The following is a 24,847-nucleotide window of genomic DNA, read 5'->3' on the forward strand; positions in this document are numbered from 1 at the left end:
TATGGCAGACTAGCAGACAATAAGTGAATCCTACTCTATTATGTGAAGAGTACATTGTCGAGTCTGGTCTCTGACCATCAGACGCTATCGACATACCCGTGTCGTGCCAGACTGTAACCTTACCACGAAGCTAGGCGCATCACAGGACGCTGGGACGGAACTCCCACACCTGATGGCCTTGGGCACTTCCACTTATTAGTGTCCACCGACTACCCAAGCTGTTGATGTGGCAGTTTGGTATCAATTTCGAAGAACGAATATGCCAGTGTTGTTGGCGTGACGTCAGACATAGATGAGTATTATTCATGGGTGTTGCCCTGCTGTCCATTATGTTCCAAATGCTTACTGTTTCGATAACACAAAAAGCCTGCCAATTTCGCCTATGTTGCTGTCTCCGATGACTTCGGTTTTCCTCATAACCATGGTGCAGGGCCGTTCATTTAAAATTTTTATGAGCACATGTTAGTAGTAAACGATCAATGTGTGCTTTTCAGATTCAAATAGTTCATGTTTCAAGACGTTTGTTCAGATAAAAAATACATTTACTGAATAAATGTCTGTGTGTCTGTCAAAAAATATATACAACCGTAAGCAGGCCAAAACAAACCCACCGCTAGATCCCTGATACTGTATGGATGTGAATTTCATGATATATCTACAGACTTGATGTTTGGTTCGAGATACTGAAAACATACTGAAAAACTAAAACACCATATAGCAGGTATAAAAGTATTTATTACAGAGGCAGACATGCACATAAACCAGTTCATTAGAGCTATTTACATACTTGAAGCTTTGAAGACGTTCACTGGAATGGCAAATTTGCAATTCTACAAACCAATATAGCATCTAACAGTAGTCAATCAAACTGCTAAAATTGGGCAATACCTATCTCAGCGTATGTATTGGGAGTACCTTACAGATGAGTCAACCAAGAAATGTTTCATGATACAATTGACAATATTTGACATTTAAAACATGTTCATTTAGTTATTTACAATCAACATTGTACTTTTCTTTGTGCATAATGTAAAAATAAATTTAGAACAATGAAAAGGTAATTTACAAATGAGATAAAAAAGAAAGTATTTACATGTGCACATATTTCAGTTTGTCTCCAAGTTGAAACAAATTACCATTTCAGGATATGAAGTTAAATAATTATTCAGTTATTAAGATGTGATAATTTCAAGGATTTCACAATAACGTCAAGATAAATTCATATTAAATAGCTATCTAGGTTTTGGAAGAACACATATAATCTGTATCTAGCATTGTTTCATACAAGTTGTTTGATAATGCTTCAGAAGTATGTGCTGCAGAAGTCCTGACAACAGAATGATAAAAATGCAGGGGAACTGTTCAACAAATAACACAGAATAGCACTTGCAGATTCAAATCAGCACTCTAAATATATGTACACAATAGCAATACTATTGACCTCATACCAAACAATCTCCACATGAATATGTCTAGAAACAACGAGAACAAAACTGATTTGTCTTCCTTAAGCTGCTTCTGAAAACTGAAAATTACTTATTCATGCTGTGTCACATACATTACATTCAAGGGTTGAAAGAGCCTACAGTTTTCATGGCATTTGTAGTTCTGGCTCTTGGAGCAAAAAGAGAAACAAAGACACTATAGTGGGACAGGAAACATATAAGAACGAAAAAAAATATTGATCTGATTTTAACAAAATACAATGAAATCAACTAAAACCTGAAAGTTCAAAATAAACTCATATTTCATTGGTTAATAGGCACCATAGAACTTCAAATCCGATATCATGTAAAAAGTTTTAAATACTGCAAGGAAATATCTCCATTAAGTGCACATGACACCAGCAAGCGTATGTTGTTGTACTATCAATGTCTGCTTCACAAATGTTGCACAATCAAACACCATATTGTCTACATAAGGCCACCATTCAGAGAATGAGACATCAGCAGAACACTGAAATTTCCCACTGAGCTGAAGCTGTAAATCACTTGAATATCACTCAGAAATACAAGAAACACGAATACCCACATGTTTGAATCTCACTGACTGGACACAAAATTCCTAAAACCAAATCCATTATGTAGACTCTAGTTATCTATTCTCAAGGAAGGTAATGCCAGCAGATGACAGCAGATGTTTCCTGTTATGTAAATGCTATGGAAAAAATCAGGCAGTATTCTGGGACATTTATTTCCTGTAAATGGATGTTTACTTATCACGCTGTGTATTCCAAGATACATGTGGACTACAACTACAGCACTACACTCCAATACACTCACTCTCTATACAGTTTATACAGTATATAAAAGCTCACTCTGCCACTGTCAACTCCACTCAGGATCACCTTTCATAAATCTTCGGATTTGAAAACAGAACTGATAAAATATATATAAGGTTTTACTTGTCAGTGTCAAATATCAGTAACAGAACATTTACGTGTTTGTGTTTTACATCATCTAATGACCTGCCTCCTCTAGAAGATTCATGCTTCAGTCATCATATTACTTAGATGATAATTATTTATGAACTATGAACAAAACATCAGGATTTCTTAAACTTCTACATAAAAGATGAATCCATTGTTTAAGCCTTCCTTTAACAAGGGCCTGAAGATCAGTCCACTGACACTTCCAGAAGCCTTCTTTGAAGTCACTCACTACCCTCTTGTTTATATACTGATGCATTATCACATAAATTACCAGTTTATGACTATCTCATTAACAATGGACAAAGCATCTTTCTTCAGCACACAAGATAGTTAGAATGATGGGCACCAGGTTATGGAGAATGGCCCCTTAATTGGCATTTCAGATCATCCTGAGTGGTATATAGTGCAACAGTGTCTCTTAGTCATACAAGCTCCTTCATATATGAATCCATGTACAAATGATAATGTTAATATTAATCTACAATGATACAAGACTACTGTGTTAGAGATCTACCCATCACACCCCTATACACAATGGAAACAGACCTGATACAAAAGCATATTACTGTATCTTGTTACCACTGTCATGCTTAAATCAAAACATACAAAACTGCTTTTGCAGTAAAAATACTGAAATGTGTCATTTACTTCAAGGTATGGTCTTTTGATTACAACCATACATTCATTATGAATGGAAAAGACTGGTTAAAGACATGTAGACAAGTACAGATAAGCATAACATGTGATTTATCTGTATGACTGACAAAGTTGAAGTGGATTTCCTTTCAGAAAAAGATCACTTAGAAGAAATTTTGACAAAAGAAACATGTTTTCAAAACAGAAATACCTGTTCTACTTGAACATTCCCTACCCAAGATATCACAATTAAACATTATAAAGTGTTTAGTATGTAGCACTAACTGATTCATCTTTTTCCTGTTTCATTTCAACATATATTTCATGTATTCTGATTGAAGCAAGACAGCTGTACTAAATTTAAGCAAGCTCTTCACTTCAAGGAGGATATTGCAAACTGAACCCTAGTCATCATATGTTTTCCCTGTACTGATGCACCAGTATCAAATTCTATCATGTAGGACACACCATAGCACCTCAAAATGATTCCTCTATTCTTGAAGAATGGTTTCATGGACATGTTTGGTGAATATTGTGATATATGAAAATAAATAAAAGGTAACTTACGTAAAAACATCTACCTTGAGATCAGTAAGTCCTTTCAGTTTTGGTATCGTAGCATCAATGTCTCAGTTTTGACCAAGGACGTACTTCTTATTGTACAACCCTCGTTAATGAGTACCACATTCACAAGCTTGTCTTAAAAAGCACTGTTTTAAATGAGAGACGTATCACTGATCACACTGCAATGAGAATATACAGAAACCACTAATAACATTGGTTTGTGTATTTTGCACAAAGTATTTGAGTATTGAGAATTCTTGCAGTGAAGCATAGAATGGCAAGCTGGCACAAACATTACCACATTAGCCTAAACTGATTTTTTTCCAGCACAGTAGCAAGTTTCCAGAACAAGAGACACTTAGTTTCATAAGAAATCGTACCTAACTGCTTATATTGTGTGAATATATTGATACACAAGTCAAGTTTAATCCTTTTATTCAAGTTCTTAAAGATTTAGAACCATTTGTCGGTTTGATTATATCAACTGTGATATTTTGACATAGTATGCTACACACAACAATATATGCCTACAGGACAAGGCAATAATTAATTTTTTGTATTGAAACAAATTTAATCCCCAAAAGGTATAAGGTGAAGTTACTAGATGCACAGAAGTAAATAATCCATGCCAGTGTGTCAGTAATGACACGATGAGCATTGGGTGATGGTAGCATGCAATGACAGGTGTCAATCACAAACAAGAATGTCAGTATCACTGATAGGGAATGATGATGATGGACGTGCCAGTCACCAACAAGTACAAACAACAAACTGGCATAGCAGCCTTGCAACCATCCAGCAATGTGCCTTTAACAAACAGATCAACTTGCTCTAATTGTTTGACCAATGTATCTATCTGTGTGGAGCATTTATGTTATGTGGAGAGTTCTTTTTTTCTGGACCATGACATTCTCTTGATGCAAATGTCATTTGTTATGTTCTCAACAATTTACAGTCATCAATCAAATGATTTCACTTGACTATTGCCAAACTGTTTCACTCAAAAAATATTTGTCCACAATAAACTGACAATATCAAGGCCATTCAGTAAACAACAATTTGATCTTCTCACTTCAGTCAAACATCAATAGCATGAGTTACTAGGTTGAAAAAATATTTTTTTTGTTATTAAAATACATGTGGCCTATATACACTATATGTACTGTATGTATACCAAGTAAGAGATGTATATGGTTTATGCATGTGGCATATATACAAGGAGTACTTATCATACTTCTAGAGACAATATATGTAATACAAGCATGATATCAAACATTTATGGTACACCATATGCTTCTATTAAAGTAAAACAATTTATAATATAATAAACAGAATGTATTACTGATAAAATCTACTGAAGGACTCTTAATATTTACATAGGTACAGCATAAGGTCTCATTAAAGAGTGTCAGTATGCAAAATATTCTGGAACCTTATCACAGAAGATATGGTCCTATAGTGACTGTATAAAAATATTTATGCCCCAGTAACTCATGCTATTCTGCCTTGCTCCCAGCTAGCTAACAGATCCCTGAGATCAGATTCACAGACAATGACAGTGGGTCCTCTTGTGAAGTGCCAGAAGCACTTTGGATTGCAATGTCACATAGCTACATATATACAAGACAAGGGGTATGAAACTTACTGGGATACAGAGGACCACAATATACCTATAGCCTTGTTTCACAATTTGTAAATCACTTTAAACACAAATGACTGGGACTACACAGAATCATAAGTAAAGAGGGCTAAAAACCTTACTTGTCTCAAGACATAAACCCCACAATGCTTTACAGTAAATCTTCGAGATAGTAAATCTGACTTTCCTTGATATTGATAACTAAACACTGTTCATGTTTTGGAAGCCTGAGGAAATTCAGTGTGAAGAAATTTAAACTCACCACAGCACTGTACATGATATTTCTTCATCATCAAATTACAATAATGCAAAAGAAAACTAAACATTTTATGCATAGCTCAAGATTCATGTCCCAACAGTACAGAAACAGCCACTGATTAACACTAAAATATTGATACCCATTTAGATTTAAGGCTAAAGAGTACTTTATCAAATTTGTTCAAAAGATATTTTGTCATCACACTATGGACATCATATAACACAATACATGCTGAAATGATAATAAAATCTGCACATCCTCTAATCTAGAGGTTTTTTTCTGATTCCTAAAAGAAATATGTCTGAAAAGATCGACCCCTCACTTCCTTTATTTGTATTTCCTTTCCATCTTTATGTATATGACTTGAATAACCGGTAGATAAGTAACCAGTACCCTTAACATCACAAGAAGACCCACTGTCAGGTGTAACAAGCCCAAGAGAGACGTAGAACATTGCGTCTCGTAACAAGTAACACAGAGGCGACATGAAATTGCGGAATGAGCAGATTGATGCGGAACAGGATCTCTTCTTGATGCCACAAGACTTGAATGCACGCTTCAAAATGTTTGTTCATCGTCACAGTCTTCCGTCGAGTGGCCAAACACTGCAATGCAAAATGAGAGCATACCTGGGTGGCTTCACAGGGCAGCATGAGAGCAAAATGAAAATAAAAACATTCAACTGCTTCAGACAGGCATTGTTTTTCATTTCAGTTTCAGAAAGTCTTTAGAGTACACTGATATGATATCTTAATTCCAAACATTGTTTTGTTGTACACTAGTGAATTACTTCACTTCAAAACTAAATGAACATGATAACTGTTTTTAGGCTAACACAAAATAAAACCCAGACAATGAAAAATGAACTACAGAATGTGTCATACTTTCAGAATATCAAACTAAAGTTATGAGACTAATTAACACTATTTCTTTCATGAAAATCCAAATTTATGAGCCTAAAACACAACATAAAAAAATGGCTGCCAAATCATGTTGCCATATTTCACTTTCAACTTTTGAGCCAAAATTTCATAAAACTGAAGCAGTTGAAAAGGGCAAAACATTAATGTGCAATAAACGTGTTAATCACTGAAAACCGCTCAAATGTGATATCTATCAGGAAGTGAAAATAATACACTATGCACATAGCCACAAGGCAATGAGCTGGCACAGATCTGGGAACACTAAGACTGTGGCATTAGATATGAACATGACAGTTGTTAATATGAACATGACTGCAATGTGTATGTCCAGTTCAGTAGGGAGAATATAAATGAGTATCATGCAAATGGCTGTGATATTGTAATGATTTCAAAAATTACTTTCCTTCCTACTGTTGGGTTGATGTTTTCTGTATGTTCTTGTCAAATTTTTTATACTTCGGCAAATGATGTGATAGCTCATTTTGTGCAACACAGAATTAACATTTGGCAGTCAACAGAAACATAACTGGTTCTCAGGTACTGACTGTCTAACATCAATCATCATGGGTCTGATAGTTCTAAAATTGATTGCATATTGTGGACTGGAAGTTCAACTCTTTGTCACATGAAGCAATAAAAACTAAATGCGTTTGTGTTTCGCAACTTCAGCAATGAAAGATGATCAAGAACATATAATTTCTTAGCACTGCCTGCATGAGTCCATGTTTACTTACGGTGATTTAATCCTGTCACAGAACATAAACATGACACCATTTCTTACTTTATTTAGTACCTTGTGACAATCTTATCAATCCCTAATATACAATGCCTCCTTTAAACTTTGAAGACCAAAGCCTTCTTTGTCTGAAGAGCATCCCTGAAAACACTCACTCATGGCATTTATTTCATGACAATTGTCTCAGCGTATGAGGTGTGTCAGTTGAAACATATTTATGTATCAATCTCAGATTCCATCTAATCCAAGCACCTACCTTCACAGATATCACAGTAGGGGCGTGTTGACTTCCTATCGCCATGGTATTGCGTTGGCGGGGGACTATCTGACATGGCCTGTTTTGGGCAGTCATCAGTGTCATGGAGGTCAAACATATCGCAGATATCACAAAACAGACGAGGGGCTGATCGTGGACGGGATGGTCTGTGAGGAACAAATATTCCATGTGTTACATAGTTTACCTGTCCTCTGTTATGTTTGTTTGTTGTGTAACGCCACACTCAGCAGTATTCCAGTTATATGGCAATGGTCTGTAAATAATGGGAGTCTGGACCACATAATCCAGTGATCTACAGACTGAGCCTGGACCACATAATCCAGTGATCTACAGACTGAGCACAGACCTACACATTTGAGATAAGATGACATGTGTCAACCAAGTCAGTGAGTCTGACAGCCTGACAACAAGCATGGGTTCCTGAATACTAATTCTAAACCATGTCTTCACATGTGTCACCTGTAATGAGTGACGACTGGTGCATGTTGTCCACACATATATTATAGCTGAACTAATAACAATGCAATTACTTAGACAGCATGATGACAGGAATCATATTTTCCTCGCATTCATAAACATAAAATCCAAAAGTGCAGACTGCATGAGAAGGCATAATGAAATAGTGGGTGGTAACTCTGACTACCATTTGATATGAAAGTGTGCTTGTCTACAATAGGCACATTTGATAAATTTCATGTTAAAGTAATTAATAAGTGACAATTAAAGAGTTCTGTAAAGTGCTTTTACAATTTGATAACACCTGCCATACGTCAAGTTTTCTTCAAATCATTACCCTCCTTTAAATAGCCCACTACCATCAAGGGTTAGTTCTGACTGAGCGAGTAAATGATCATTACAGATAAGTCTGCTCTATTCCCAGTTATCCCTGACTTTTTAAATGCCATGAAGCTGTTGAAAAAACTCACGAGATGTCCATGCCTTCCACCACGTCTCCATTATCATAGACTCCGGCCTCCATGGCCTGGAGGCGCACTTTCATCTCTTCATTCTTCCTCTGCATGTCCACGATCACAGAGTTCAAGAACTCAATCTGAAACACATTGAACCAGTGGGTGCCATCATCAGTGTACCACCCAATGCTATTATATCTTATCCTATCTTATCCTATTTGAACGCCATCTGTCTGCCACTGCAACCCCTCATGATGATGTTCTGTCTTGAAACAAATTGAGTAAAGGTGTGAGAGATGCTTTTAGCAATATTCCACTGGCAAGCCATACCACAACATGGGACACAAATCTGAGCCATGCTCATAATACCTACAAATTTCATCTTTCAATGATTCGATTCCATTCATCGAAAATTGAATCAGTCACCGTATTTCCATTTCAGGGGTTCAAAAAACATAACCTAATTCTGCCTCCAACTTGTGCATTTTCCCGCACTGAAATAAGGTTTGAATGTGGACAATGGATTTCAGACTAAAAAAGATAAGTCTGAGAGTTAAATGAAATCTGATCTTTTAAGTTTGAATAAAGAATGATCAAATCAAGGGTCCAATATCGAAAATCTAACTTGAATCGAGGTCTGAAAGAGTTGTTGCAACCTTATTTCACAGTTCAAGAGGCTCCATTGCCATCACCCAAAATAGACAAGGCACTAAGTCTTCATCATAGTTCAACATCTGCACTGTCATCATAGAAAATGTTCCACTTGTAATAGTTCTTTCAAATAGCTTTTGACTTTCAGGAAAACCTCATGCAGACGCTAATGAAATCTAGCTTACTGCTTCGAAACATATCACACGATGCATGAAGTAAGGCCCAGCTGCAGCTGACGTCAACACTGATATATTCAAGTGAGTACACACCTGTTTGTCAGATGCTTCCTTGTCTGACTGAAGTTTAGCCACCAAAGGATCGCCTACAAGAAATTAAAATACATTTTCAGGTACAAAGTACTTGTAGAGACACACTAAAAACACAGAGTACCAAACAGTAAAGAAGCCCCCCATCAGTGATCATTGTTGTTTGTTTACTGGTGAGCTAATGATGACCACATTTGATATTGCCTTGAAGTACTGTTCAAGCAAAGCTCAAAATTCACACACAGTGACATTTAAAAAACATTTTACTAATCTGACTACAAAACCTTCACAATCCTTAACACTATTTCAACCACATCCTAGCAACAGTTTGGCCCCACACTAACAAGAGGTCTCTCTAGGTTCAGTAGCTCACAATCACAAAGTGACATGTGAACCACCAAATCAGCATTTCAAACAGTTCCAACATAGGGTTCTTAGACTATTCTGTGACCAATATTCTCATAGAGTCAAACACATTTCTCTTGAATTTCAAAACATATGAGCCATGTTGACAGTTGTCTCACCAGCAGTGTCACCAATGTTGGTGTTGTTGGCATTGTTCTGACTCTCCTTGACCACGGCCTCCAGAGAGTGGATCTTGTCAAGAAGTTGGTTCCTTTCAGCCTCCCTCTCCTTCTCCAGACTTTGCAGAGATGCTTTGTACACGGACAAAGACTGGTTCTCAGTCTCCAGGTCGCCAATCTGGAACATTACAACCAGAATAACACTTGTTAGCATTGTTCAGTCTATCACTGCAAACCATAAATAGATACATGGGTTCATACCAGTCGTTGCTGTCATGGATCTCTAATGCTGTGACCAGCAATCTACCAAGTCAGATACACACTACCCTTTTGCTGATACATCGCTGGACAAACCATTTCACCTCTTGATGAAGACACATCTTAACAATGGACTTCCCTTATTGTAGCGATATGACTAATTCTAACCCAGGATGTTCACTGGGTGGGACAAGTAAGGGTAGCCAAAGACCATTTTTAACCCAGATTTTCCCAGGTTGGGTAAATTGATAGATTGCGCAATGGAGGAAATGGTGGATGATATGACACACAGCCAGACAGATTACAAATTGTGATAAATGCAGTTGAGGCAGGAACATCCAGGAGTCAAAGACACCCTTGGTTCTGGCACCCACCTTTTTCTTGTAGGAATCCAGCTGGGACTGGTGCTGGGTAAGAGCCTTGGCAGAGTTGTCTACCTTGGACTGTAGCTCTGCTTTGGCACACTCCAAGGAGGCTATGTCTTCACTAAACCTGGAATCACAGACAAATGAGTTAATTCCCGGATGTTTAGTTGATTTTTAAAGTTGAAACACTGTTGGCTTGATTGAAGTATATATGTACTCCGACTACCAGTAGAAGAATTCAGAGTAATGAAGGAACCTGTAATCTGGTAGAGGTTAGCCTGTTCAGTCACACAAATATGTTCAGGAAGGTAAGCCTGGCATGGTTCAGGCCACTCTAGTTCACCACTTGGATGGAGGACATGAGGTATAAGGCTGACAAACCACAAATACCTATCAGGCAGAACAGGGACTTGACTACCATGATCATGGGCTTCAGACATTTCCAGTTAATGTAACTACTGACAGACATTGCCACACCTTGGAGGATGACATGGTGCCCCTTGACAGTATTAGGGGCACATATGGGTTCTGAAGCTAGGATCTCCAACTCCAGTATGTCTAAGGGAAATAACTATATACAGCTGACTGTCTTCAACCCCCACTCCAATGCCCGTGTCATTTCTCAAGCAGGAACTTGTATGTGAAATGATTTTGACAGGTATTATAACAGTCATAAGACATGAGGGAAAAGTACCATGCTGACAAAAAAATGATAATATTTCCAATAAATTTACTATCATTACATAAATAAGCCAATACATCTATATTTGTTTGCTTAGCTGTTTCTCCAGTTTTTATGGTTTAAATTCATATCAATTATTTCCATTTAAACTTCAACATTTAATACTTTTCAAAGAAAATGTTTTAAAAGATTTGAAAAATCTTGCATGTAAATCTTTTTCAAGATACTACATGTACAACATATTCAGAGCTTATCATGCATGCTACAACAATTTTCAGAAATCTAAAATAACAGACAAGGCATGTTCACACAAGGTACACATACTGGCACAGGAACTGACAATGAATAAACAAGATACACAACTAGACAAATGATTTCTCTACAAACATCCATGCTACAGATACACAAACAGAAGCATGATATGGCAAGCGACATGGTAATATGATGGGGTGTTGGTATGGCAAGAGATTCCGCAATGCACATAAAGCAAAGGCTGACATATTGTTTGTCTGACTTGTTTGTCAGCACTATTCCAGGTTTATTGTGTCAACCTGTATATACAAACCACTGTCGGATCTTGTAACCTGGATCTAAGTTGGTTGATATACAATCACCAAGTTGTTGAGGCAACTCCCTCCCATGCCATCATAGCTTACTACAATCATATCAGTTACTGAAGATCTAATTCTGAATTCTTCAAAGAGTTCCATGTGGTACCAGGATACTTCATATGGGAGAGTGTGTGAATAGGGATTATCTAGCCTCATGTAATAACGTTGAGTTTTGATTGGTTCATGGGACTCATAAAATACCATGTGCACCCATCATGATCCACGAGCAGGGAGTACAAAAGTCATACTATCCCGCCAGGCCTCGGTGACCAAGCAAAGTGAGTGCATCGCCAAGCCTTTAATAATGTGTGAGGTCAATCGATCAGCTGGTGTCAGCATGGCAGCAAGGAAACATTTTGCCAACTGAAGATGAAATGTGAAGCAAACACATTTGGCTAGATAATTGTGTTATCATATCTTGTCAAGGGAAATACAAGGTTTTATCAGTCCCTCGTAACGTTGTAATCCCTGAGGAAGAGGAATACAACCTTACTCGGAACTGATAAAACCCCATATTACCCCTGACACAATGTGATAGCTTATATCAATCACACTCTGTAACATTTCAGTAGTATCCCAGTGGCCTCTCAGGACTTCACCGAGACATGATCCAAGCTGACTCAAGCACAACAAGCTATCTCAGACACACAGTCAAGTCATGCACTGCTGTCTCCTGGTCCTCATAGTAGTCAAGACTTGTGATCAGCACTGGACTGTGTTCCTTAATGCAGCACTCAACAGTATTCTAGCTATATGGCAGCGGTCTGTAGATAATCAAGTCTGGACCAGATGATACAACAATCAACAGCATAAGCATCAACCTCCACAACTGGAATGCGATGACATCAAACAAGTGAGAAAGCTGGATCGTCAGATGCCTCTTACAACTAGCATGGGTTACTGAAGACCAATTAACCCACATCATCATGGGAACTTCTCTTCAGATGTGACTGGGTCTTGTTGCTGCTGAAGTCAGCTGTGTGAGCATAATCCGGTTAATATCTAATATATTTCAGGCTGATATTCCTGGGGCAATCTTCTCATACACAAAGGAAAATAGTCTGTATCCAATATATGGTAACTTGGACATTAGCTTGCCTGTATCTGCTTTTGACAAGCATGGATGCTCTGTCCCACTCCCCTAGCCCAAGATTCCCGGTGTAATGCCATAGAAAAAGTGAAGAAAAAGCCCACAACCAAAAGAAAATAATGGTGTTATGTTGGATATCAGAACATTTAGGATATGCAACAGAAGTATGCAGTATTGGTACATATAAAGTGTAAATAAGGGACTGTTCATAATTTATAGCAACAAAATGTGTGACCCCCCATCAAAATCATCATCACTCCCCCTAGCTATAAATTATGAATGGTCCCTAACGTTCTACCAAGCATAACACATGATGCATAGCAGTGGTATTTGGCTCAGAAAACTGATAAAGTTAAATGTCACCATGACTACACATAAAGCCAGTCACATTGTAACCACATAATCCTCAAACAAGATGACTGGTGATGACCACAGACTCAAATCCCTATCTGGCACCATGCTGATGACAAGACATCGATGACACAGACATTGTTACACAGTACCAATACAGTATGGACCAAAGATGCTTTCACCTGTGTTACAATACAGCATGGAGGATTGATATTGTAGGCAGCCTGCTGTGATTAGCATTAATACAGAGTATCAACAGTCAAAAAGAAACTACAGATACTCCATACCTTCAATGAGTAATTCCCACTGATGACACGACGACGACGTCCATTCAGAACATGGTGCTACATTCATGTTAAATACAACTCAAAGCATGTCTATACACTCTCAACCATGATGAACCCTTGCAGCTTAATTCCATGCCCAAGTAACAGGGCCAGTCCAATACCAGGCTGACACCGTGCAAAGGTGAAGGTATCACGCTGTCAAAACACCACTCGTGATATGAGTATCATGTTATGACATGACACACTGTCCATGCATAGCAAACAAATGTTCCTCCCTGTCTAAGTAAGGAAGATAGAGAGTCAACATTTTTAGGACATTGGTCTTAACCAGACAAAAACAGTGATTGACAGCATGACCAACCTTCAACAAGGTCACAGTCCAATGACACACAATGTAACTGATACTGAATAACTTCAAGGGGAACTTTTCTGCCATGGCATCTTCAGTGAGTATGGTTTTACACTGCTTTTACCAATATTCCAGCAATACCATGGTGAGGATAATCTAGAAATGGCCTTTACACACTGTAGCCACGCGGGGAATCAAACCTGGGTATACAGCGTGACAAGTGAAAACTTTAACCATGAGGCTACCCCATCACCCCACCATGGAACCTTCACCAGCAGTGTCTGGAAATCTTGGAACATAACTAGTTTCTGTTCGACATTTATAGATAAAGTAAAATGAAGAAAAACTTGTAAAAAAACCACTAAAAGGAGTGAATACTGATAAAAGTAATCATCTAGGAAACAGATGATGAAAATATGAACCAACATGAAGCACAACCAAGTGTTGCAAGTGGTTAACATGTTGCCAGAAAAATGGTTGGTCCGTCAAAGGGATTAGTTCCAAGCAAGTACAATCCACTACAACAGCAAGTCGACACTAAAAGAGGAGGCATCTATATGAAGTATAAACAGCATGCACCATTCTACATGTTAATGATTGTCTTACCATGAAGAGACAAATGTAGTTTAGTCCACACAAGGAACACAGCAATCAGAAACAGGACATGTGTTAGACACGATCATCTTACAGTACCCTAATTTCAGTTACATTAACAGTCAGAATTGAATGATAAGCGCCATTGATGATGGTTTTAACATGTGATACACACTGAGTACGCCTAACATACATACTAACATCAATACAATGGAATGTGTCATGTGATCTCCAACATGACCTAGTGAGTGAGCGAGTCTGGGGAACTGTTCTATCATGGAATCATCAGTGAGTATGGTTTTACGCTGCTTTTAGCAATGTTCCAGCAATATATAGGCAGGGAGCACCAGAAATGGGCTTCAAACATTGTACCCAAGTGGGAAACGAACCTTCAGCATGGCAAACACTTTACCCACTAGGCTACCCCACTGCCCACATGAGTTAGTGAGTAAGAGGGAAAGTCTTAACACCACTATGAAACAATATTTCAGTTTTTGTGACAGTGGTGGTGTCAGGGTAAAAGCCAAAGCGGCACATGCTGCAGGTATTTAAGCCTTTAGCCTGACTAATTCAAAATTCTTTTATTCAAACCCAGAAACATGGGACCCTAGCACAATGCAGATGTCCAGTGAAATGTGGCACCTTGGACAGTTCAGTCATTCCTGGCCCCTTTAAGCCAAAACATCTGAAACTAAAATAACTGGGAGTAAAATGATAAGTTTATTTATTCATGCTATTGCAAATTGCTGCTTGGAGGTCAGAAACTTGGTCTTGTGCAAATATTTTGTGACATGGTGTCAGAAAATTATACCCATTTCAGGAAAAGCATAGCTGTTTCTTAACTAAACCCATCTGATCTACGAGTTACTGAAGATGCAATGAACATATATCATATCAGAGAAATGAGGAATGTTAACAGACGTGAACTAATAGCATCACACATTTATGACGAGCTATATTACAACGCAGATGATTAGACTTAGATAGCAAGCTATAGCCACTTCACAGTTAAACGTGTCCTGTGTGTAGAAATTAGTGGCGTTAATCAGTACAGACAAAATTAAATCTGCATTTACATTGTGCATCAGTAGAAACATATGAACTAGCACACATAGCTCGATATATCACTTGTTTTAGACAGTCAGCACCCACCTTTTACGGCCTTCTTCCAACTCGGACTGTAGCTTCTTGGTTTGTTCTTCAAGCTATAAGAAAGACTTTCATGCTTAATAGGTCTCATTTTAACCTACATGTTTCAAACTGAAACACCTTGGACAGACCGTATTTTTTCTCTATAGCTCTAAATGTATCGACACATACATATCCAACATTAACAAAGAAATGATAAAATATAGTCCTCCAAGGCTGCAAATGCAAGAAAGGACTCTCCCTGTTCTGTTAGAAGGTAAGTCAGCACACTATTTTGCTGTATACAACACTATATAATCATAATTAATATCTAAGAAACCAAGTGTATGCTATTTGTTGTATTGTGAAACAGTCAGTGATATCCCATCAACGGGAACCTAGCAGCTGAAGAAAATGAGAAACCACCCACTGAGTTTCAATAACACGGAAAAAGCAAAGACACTGATCACCTATTTAATAGTTACAGCTTTAGTTCATAACAAATGCCATAAATCAAACAGTCTTAACTGCACAATTTACATAACAAAGGGTGTAAAAGAATGGATGTCAACTTCCTCATGACATTTTGAAGTGTATTTACTCCTTCATGAAATAGTGAAACATCACATGAAAATTTGATAAATGGTGCTTACCAGTTATTTTCAATGACTGATTGGTTGTAATGGTTCAATGATCAGTTATGAGATTTCAACCAATTCCCAACACTACCTCCTTTCACAAGCATTAGTCCTATGACCAAGTCCAACACAGTCAACAGCATCTACCTTTTTCCTCTCCTCCTTGACTAGCTGTGACTGCTCAAGTTCAGCCGTCATCTTCAGCTTGTCAGCCTCTGCCTGCTTTAGGTTGGCCTGGACTTCTGTCAGATGACGTTTTGTGTCCTCCCTGTGGACATCAGACAAGTGATCAGCTTGTGAGTGAGTATCATCACCATCTTCTCCAGTATTTCAGGCACTAATACATCACCAGATCTATATCTATGTGACACGTTTGGCGAAGAAATATTGAATGGTTTTAAAGTTCTGCTCCAGAAAAGATAAATGTGCACAGATGGACGGATGGGCGGACGGACAAGGTGCACTTTAATACCCCCCACAAAACGTGTTGCGGGGGATAATTAGTTTGAGTTTCATTTACATCTGAACAACATTTGTTCATGACTTCACTCTCTGTAGGGAAATATTTTTTAATAAATGTTTCCAAGTTCCCATGATGCTTATTGCTGCGAGTATGTTACCAATATTCGGTGCCATTGTGATCTTCATTCATACTGAGAGGTAATGCTTGATAAACATGCTCAACACCAAGCATACAAGAGCTGGCTTATAGGGAACTGCTACATCATCAGTCTGCAGTGAAGGTTTATGTCACTTCAACATTACCAGCTTTATTCACCCATATACCCAGTAAATACAACATCCCTAAAAGGACTTCGCATGTTACTCACAAGTTTTTACTGAGAATGTTGCTGTCTGACTCAGTTTGTGATTTCTGCATTAATACTTCTTGCTGTGTGGCTGTTTCAGCTTTTAATTTCTCCACCTGAAGTGAAATATAATGAGTGCCTGATGATTGAATTGTTTGATCAGCATTCTAGAGCCTGTTGAGTCAGAACTGAAACATACAACGTTATGGATGACAACTTCTTGTTTATTAAATTAAGCATCGTTATCAAGCTAAGAATCTACACTGAAATGTTGCTTCATGTCATTCATGAAGTTGTATGTTTCAATTTTGTCTCACCAAGTTCTATTGTTTCATTTTAGCCTGATGACCTTATATTGTACACAAACATTTCTTTGAAAAAAACAAACAGAACAGATTCTTATTTTCACTTTCTTCCAACTTATAATGTTACTGTGATTGTCCATTAAAATTTGATTGAGTGAGTGAGTTTAGTTTTACATTGCTTTTAGCAATATTCCAGCAATTTCACTAAGGGCACACCAGAAATGGGCTTCACACACTGTACCTATGTGGTGAATTAAACATGATCCTAGGCATGATGAGTGAAGGCTTTAACCAAAAGGCGTCCCCACCACTCATGTGGTTCAGAGAAACTGACAGGGATATATCCACAATGACAGACGTCCATTACGAAAGTAACCAAAAGGCGTCCCCACCACTCATGTGGTTCAGAGAAACTGACAGGGATATATCCACAATGACAGACGTCCATTACGAAAGTAACCAAAAGGCGTCCCCACCACCCATGTGGTTCAGAGAAACTGACAGGGATATATCCACAGTGACAGACGTCCATTACGAAAGTAACAAAATGGGAATAAACTGAAGAGCAAATAGCTCAAAGCCATCACTCACCTCCTTTTTATACTCATCTATCTGCATGTCCTTTTTCTGTATATCTGCTTTGGTTGTCATGGCATCCTGTTGAAGTTGGTTACGCTCAGCGGTAACCTTCTCTTTTTCCGCTTGCACATCTTCACACTGCTTTTGTAGCTGTGGACAGAACAAGCCATGATAACATGGAACAGGGTTTAACGCACTGTCTACCACCTCTATTCTATATCAGACTCACTTCCTACCCTGTCTCTATCACCTCTACTGTGTACATGAGTCTCACCTCCTGCTTGGCCTTCAGTGCCCTATCCAGCTCTTCCTTGGCCACCTGAATCTGTTCATTCATGCCCTGTTTGTCTGATGAGCTTTGCTGACTCTCTGCCTGTAGCTTAGTCAGTTCAACTCTGCACTGGATTAACTCGGTGTTGATAGCATCTTTTTCACTCTCAAGACGTTTTAGATTTTTTTCCGCCTTCTCCTTCTCAAACTGAAACAGATGTCAAGTGTAGGTATACTTTGCAGCATCCTCTCTCTGTTCTTACAGTCCTTTTACTTATTTTCTGTTTCTTCACTGAATGTTAAAGAGTTTCAAAGTTCTTGCTCTTTAGAACCTTAAATTCTTCACTGCAAAATCCAATATACTTTCACTATATGACTTGCAATCCTAAGCTACTTAAAGATTTACCCATGGTAACCAATTATATTTCCCTGCATTAACTACAACTTATTTTCACTATTTCTATGGTATCAGCACCTACTTGCTTGACTTCAGCTACATACTGACTTTTCGGTCACTTACTTTCATGGCCTCTCTCTCCAAGGTTATTTGATCAAGGACCTGTTTGTGGGCCTGTGTCTGTAGTTCTTGTTTCTCCAGTTCCTTGGCATTGGCACTTAATTGATTCTTAAGGTCGGTAATTTCCAAGTCCTTTGTTCGTTCTAATTCTACCTTATCTTTTTCAAAATCTTCAGTTAATTTTCCTAGCCTAGCCTTAGTCCTATCTAGTTCAGTTTGCTGAAACAAAGAATTATTCATGATTATGATCTTACATGGGAAAAGGGATCATATTGTGTTGTAAAATAGTTTTTCTTGCAGATTTAATAATTACTTCATTAACAAGAATGCAAACTCCAGAGATGTTTGTATCACATCCAATTAACCCCCTCCACAGAAAAAGGAATCACACTGTATGTTGTTTAATCAGTATTGCTAGAACTACAACTATGAATTCAAGCTCTTCACTATAACTACACCTTATACCAGTTTATCATAATAAATAAACCTCCATACTTTGTGTCATTACCACCATTCCATTCCTTACATCCCCACCTGACCCTGACCACAACTACCGACTACCATGCCACAGTTGGAAATGCCTTGTCCCATCTAGCAGCCCCATCATCAACCAGATCTGAATCCACAAACACCATAATCAAGTATTATGGAGCTTGGCTCTATCTCACCCCATACCACCTCCATCTTGATGGGGTGCCACACTGATCACACATCTAGTGAGTGAATAGCGTTTAACACCAAAGCTATCTTGAAAAGAACTACCACCACCTATCTCCTAATCCCCATTTCCGCTAACACCTGCAAATTCTAGCCTGCACTCACACAGGCTTAGACCCAGCCTGATCTCACACTGTCCCAATGAGCCAAATCGAGATGTAACACTTTTGTTCCTAGGTCCAGACTTACCACACATTGCCCCAGCCTGTCAGATCTAGAAAGAACCATCACACCCTGCCAGAACAAGCCAGAACCCTCACATAACATGCTCCAATCTGACTATGTTTAGCCCCAATCTTACCACATCCTCCAATGTTCCCTGTAGCACCTTCACTTCTTCTCTACTTTTATTTACAATACCCTCCTTCTCCTTCTCTTGGTCTGCCTTTAATTGTTCTATAGTTTCATTAAGGATTGCAAGCTTTTGTGTAGAACTGGACAAGTCGTTTTGTAGATCCTCGATTTTTCTGAAATCAAAAGCACATAATTTCTGTTAAAGATCTAAAACTACGTCACATATAATGCAACTGCAAGTCTGAAATCTGAATACACATCCAAGATTTATACATATAAAATCTTGCCAACATCATTCCACCTTACAACAGAAAGCAATACAAGTGACAATTAAAACAGTAATTCATGGAGAAGAAACCAATATAATCAAAATAACTTCTTTCTTCCTTCAAAAAAGGTTAACATGCGTTCCTAATACTGACAAACTGCTTGACTTGACACCACTTTGAAATAAACAAATAAACAAGGTTTAAAACAAATTCTTATTCAAAATAATCCAAAACACATTATACATTTAACTGCCAAACTAAAAGAACCTGTAAACAGAAAGAACAAGCAGGTGCTTGCAACTGAGTGACTTCTATCCAAGACTGCCTCTGCCTCATCCTCTATGCATTTCAAATGTCACATCCACAGAGGCATTATGCACTGTCTACTTCTACGACGTGCAGGGCACATGTCTCAACGACAGATGCACATAGTCCATCAATCCAACACTACAAGAAGATTCAGATCTAGGACCTACACTCAACCTCATTACATAACACGAAACTGCATTCTTCGGTCATATTCCCAAACAATTCCATATCAAAGAAAACTGTCACTGCAAAATGATGATGTCATTATTTAAATATCCTTGTGACATGTTGACACAGACAAGATGATCATTCACATGAGATGAAACAATCACAAATATCAATAAAACAATCAGAAACACTGATGTAATACCACTGATGGCCATCCCTTCCATGTCAGTTTACCATAAATATGGGTTGTGGAAAAAAACAAGTTCTTTAACATATTAAAATTCAAACTGTGTATGGAAACCAAAACCTGGGTGCATGGTGTAGGCAAACCTACTAGAAATCTAAAGCAAATCATCAAAAACACAGATACAGGGGAAAAAAAACAGTGTCCTACTTACGAAGATTCCCTACAGACGATAAAAGGACAGCTTTAGCCGAATCGCCTCGAATCGAGGACCGACCATCATGAGCTACTGCTAATATGTAGATGTGTTCGCTCAGCTCAAGACAAAAATCAATATTTCCCTCCCATAGTGAGCCATTATGGTCGCACTCGTCTCTCAATTATTATTAAGTATGAAGATCTTAGAGATTTGATTTCAAAAGTTCTTATTTAAGCCCAAGCCCTGCAATCTTTCCTGGTTCCTGGTGGTTTTATATAATTTCCAGCTATATTCACTCTGTAACACAGAAATGGCTTCCTACACTGTAGATTTGTGAAGAATAGACTCAAGTCAACTACATGATAAGCAAGGGATTTCATATCTGTTTCTTTACTCATTCAGGGGAGCACATACCAGAACTTGCAAAAGTTCCTCTGAACACTTATTTACCAGAATTACTCGCAATCTTTGCAATCAATCTTCACAACTGCACAGGGAAATTTGTGTACAGGCACATGACTTCCAGTATAAAACATCAGTCCAATACCAGAGTCATTGATTGGCACTACACATCAGAATCAAATTCATATGCAGGACAAGTATCATCTCTCAAAATCTCACCTAATTCCAAATATTGTATGGAGCATCCATTACAATGCCACATCACACAAAGACAGTGGTATAACTATCTGTCTAATGCTTTTGTGTTAATTACATCAGCCTTATTTTAAAACCATTCAAAATAAATTATCAAATCAAATTATTGTTTGCCAGGTGACTCCAGACATGTTGTCTTCATTTAATGTCCTAATTTCAGAAGCAGCATTTATTACAACACCTAGACTAGAAAGAGGCACTAAAGCTAAAATAAACCAAAGGACAGGTTTGGAGTAGAATTTAATCCAAAGATGGATTAAAAGTGTCTCAAAAAAATTGTTCATGACATTTTAACAAACAATGCTGACAAATGTTTGTTAGTTTGTTGCAATATAACCCTCAGCAGCGAGGTATCAGGAAAACTGTCCTCAAGACAGGACCTAAAATAATTCCTGTTTTACAGGAGCTGTAAGCCCATAAGGTACACAGATTTATTGATTATTATGGCAGTGGTAGTGACTTGATAATAATATCAATTTGCCTGTAATGTTACATGTTCAAATTTCATCTGCCCATAATCTGGAAAAATATTACTAAGATAACAGACAATTAGAAAAAAAATTAAAAAACTATGGTACAAAGCTCCTTCTAACCAATTATGCTTATTTTTCCTTACAATCAATAGGGTCTAAAGTGGAATAGGATAAACATGGTTTACATACTGAATATGGTATATGCCCTGAAGATGACATTGATCTTTCTGAAGAAACACCATTTTGAATGACTTACAACATACTCCTAAACCAGTCTTTCTAAACACCCAAGATTCTTTATAAGAAAGCGAAATCAAAATCAATTATTAAAAGAAATTACACACAAACAAATCTGCTGAAAACATGATTTTGACATCTGTACATAAAATGGTATTTTTTCATAAAATTTATTTTAAAATAAGGTACAACTGACGATAAAATATCATGCACTGTCATATATACTGAACTAACAAAAAATTCTTCAATTATGAATACAATAATTTAATCATTTTAACTGTTAGATAAAATAAATATAACTCATGACTTTTCTTAATTGACATGCTTGTCACCCACCTTATCTTAAACACAATGAACAGAGAATCTAGGAACATCTTCCCACCCCCCTGGCAATGCTGCCCTACCTTAGTTCAGCAACCCCAAAACATGTCTGGAGGAGCCAATATCGCTCAATAACCCTCTGGGATTTGTCTTGCTATTGATCATGTCCGTCTTGGTCATAGGTCATAAGACTGAGCTATGGAAACTGGATTCCCTGATCCAATACTAAGAACAGCATGACGTCTGAGTCAATGACAATGATCATACAGTAAACTAGTGGATCCACATCCCTAGCACAGTGAGGTTCCTGGCTTCATATACTATTGCAAACAAGTAAGGGAACACTTGCACTGGCACTAATAATTTCATATTATAACTGAGGATAACAACCTTGTTTGGTTCACACTTTATTTCCCTCTAAGTTACAGGCTGAATTTCAAATAACTGAGTAGTAAGATATGCCTTGAAAACCTGATTTATAAAAATAGAATAAATATACAAGCTACATCCATTCCATCACAGCAAAATAACACAGTTTTTCATCAGCAAATACAATATAAATACACTGGTAATATGACATAAACATTTGTTTTGTGTTGTAAATACCCCAGCTGATATACTTTTCAGCATATTACTTCATTTCGTGTATGATGAACAATGAACATTGCTTGTTGATGGTAATTTTGAAACCTCTCAACCCATTGTTCACCAGTATATTGCTTACTTTTCTTCTGAAGCTTTCTTTAACTAGCCAAACACTCTGAATTTCTTCCACAAAAAGATAATAATTTCCCTCTTTCCTGAACTTTCCTCTCAGGGAAAAGGCATGATGGTGACCTGCATAAAGTAACTCTGGGCTAGACGACACAGATGTATGATCACACACTTTCAATCTTACCACTTAGACACACCACCCGATCCATTTGGTGCAATAACCAAACTAAGGTGATGGGGCTGTGTTTGAACCCATCATTCCCACTTACATCACAGCACAGCAGCTGAACGTGGGAGAGTGACCAAGACGGTTGTAGACATTTATCAAGTTAATGTAACTCATCACACTGACGAACATGGGCAAATTTGGGCTTCATCACACTGTCAGTTCCTTGTACAACTCAAAACCTTAGTCCTTCATGTCTATGGTAATTTCATTAGCCATTTGATCAAATGCCCTGAAATCTCATGTTGAGAAAACGATGACGTGGCCTCGTAACCTGGCATTTGGTCAACTCCAACAGCCTGCATAACAGCAACTAAGACAATGCAGGTAGCATACATTTACCACTTTCATCAAAATTGTGCTGTCCTGCTAACATGCTAAAGTTTCAGGGTTTCATCACCTCATCAGTTTCTTGTTCAGGCAAGTCTGCATAGTGAACTGAAACTCTTGGTCCACTAGGTATGTGGTACTTTCATTAACCATTTGATGAAATTCCCAGAAATCTGAGAGGATGGTGACTTGGCCTGGGAATCAGCTCTACACTACACTCTCGGCTGCCATGAGTACTGGTTCATCAGTGTCCCTTTGATTCTTACAGTATTTTAATGTAGGTTGCAGTAGTGGTCACAGAATGACTTGTGCAAACTAAATCAAATCTGACTACCCACGAGCACTGGCACTGACTGGTCAATACAGTAATCATGGTCTACCCGAGTGTTTGCTATCAGCTTATGACTGATCACTGGCTTCCTGGAGCACAGATTATAGGAGCAAACAGGCAAACTCAAGCCTGATGGAACTGAAACGGACCACAATGGCAAATATCAGAACCCAGCATGACAAGCCCATATCAGTCACCACAGATCAAGATCTAAAGGCACTTGAGCACAAGAGTAAATTAATTTGATTGCCCAGTGACACTGGTTAACACAATGCCCAATACCTCAGAGACCCCATGATCAGCCAGATAGTCTGATTACTTAGTGCTATCCATCCTTCTTACAAACACGATTTCCAAGTTATAGCAACTTGATCTGTTGCGATTGAATACCCCCAAAGGGAATGATACAGAGTTCACATTCATTGCTGACCAAAAGTTGATGGTCTGAAACTAACGACAGTCAAATGGTGATGTATATTTGCCCTTTCAACTAACACTGAAGTATAAATTTGTTTTGTTTGTGTGTTGCATTGTTAATGCTTCAGCTATATGGCAGCGGTCTGTAAATAACTGAGACTGGACCAGGCAATCCAGTGATCAACAGCTCGTGCATTGATCAACTAACACTTGATGACATGTCCACCACGTCAGAGAGCCTGACCACGTGATCCCATTAGTCACCTCATTCAAATAGCATTGGTTGCTGAAGACCAAAACTAACCCTGGATCTTCATGGTCACACCATCATGAAGTGATCATAAAATGAAC

General features: G+C 38.0%; 1 protein-coding gene across 7 annotated transcripts in view; it reads right to left on the reverse strand.

The window, feature by feature from the left end:
• Positions 1-715: 715 nt before the first annotated feature.
• LOC137296770 (CAP-Gly domain-containing linker protein 1-like) overlaps positions 716-24,847 on the reverse strand; it is a 95,722-nt gene continuing 71,590 nt past the window's right edge. For 6 of the 7 annotated variants that reach the window (XM_067828620.1, XM_067828643.1, XM_067828636.1 and 3 more), the window contains 13 exons: positions 19,669-19,834; positions 18,654-18,869; positions 18,138-18,341; positions 17,876-18,013; positions 17,001-17,095; positions 16,318-16,438; positions 15,557-15,609; positions 10,450-10,567; positions 9,818-9,995; positions 9,297-9,349; positions 8,392-8,516; positions 7,445-7,611; positions 716-6,134 (listed from right to left, as the gene is read on the reverse strand). In XM_067828620.1, the coding sequence (XP_067684721.1) occupies positions 6,088-6,134; positions 7,445-7,611; positions 8,392-8,516; positions 9,297-9,349; positions 9,818-9,995; positions 10,450-10,567; positions 15,557-15,609; positions 16,318-16,438; positions 17,001-17,095; positions 17,876-18,013; positions 18,138-18,341; positions 18,654-18,869; positions 19,669-19,834 (1,681 nt within the window). In that variant the 3' untranslated portion in view covers positions 716-6,087. The remainder of the gene's footprint in view (positions 6,135-7,444; positions 7,612-8,391; positions 8,517-9,296; positions 9,350-9,817; positions 9,996-10,449; positions 10,568-15,556; positions 15,610-16,317; positions 16,439-17,000; positions 17,096-17,875; positions 18,014-18,137; positions 18,342-18,653; positions 18,870-19,668; positions 19,835-24,847) is intronic. The other variant, XM_067828629.1, reaches the window with a different exon arrangement.

This window comes from Haliotis asinina, chromosome 1 (assembly GCF_037392515.1).
Source record: "Haliotis asinina isolate JCU_RB_2024 chromosome 1, JCU_Hal_asi_v2, whole genome shotgun sequence".
Taxonomy (NCBI): Eukaryota; Metazoa; Mollusca; class Gastropoda; order Lepetellida; family Haliotidae; genus Haliotis; species Haliotis asinina.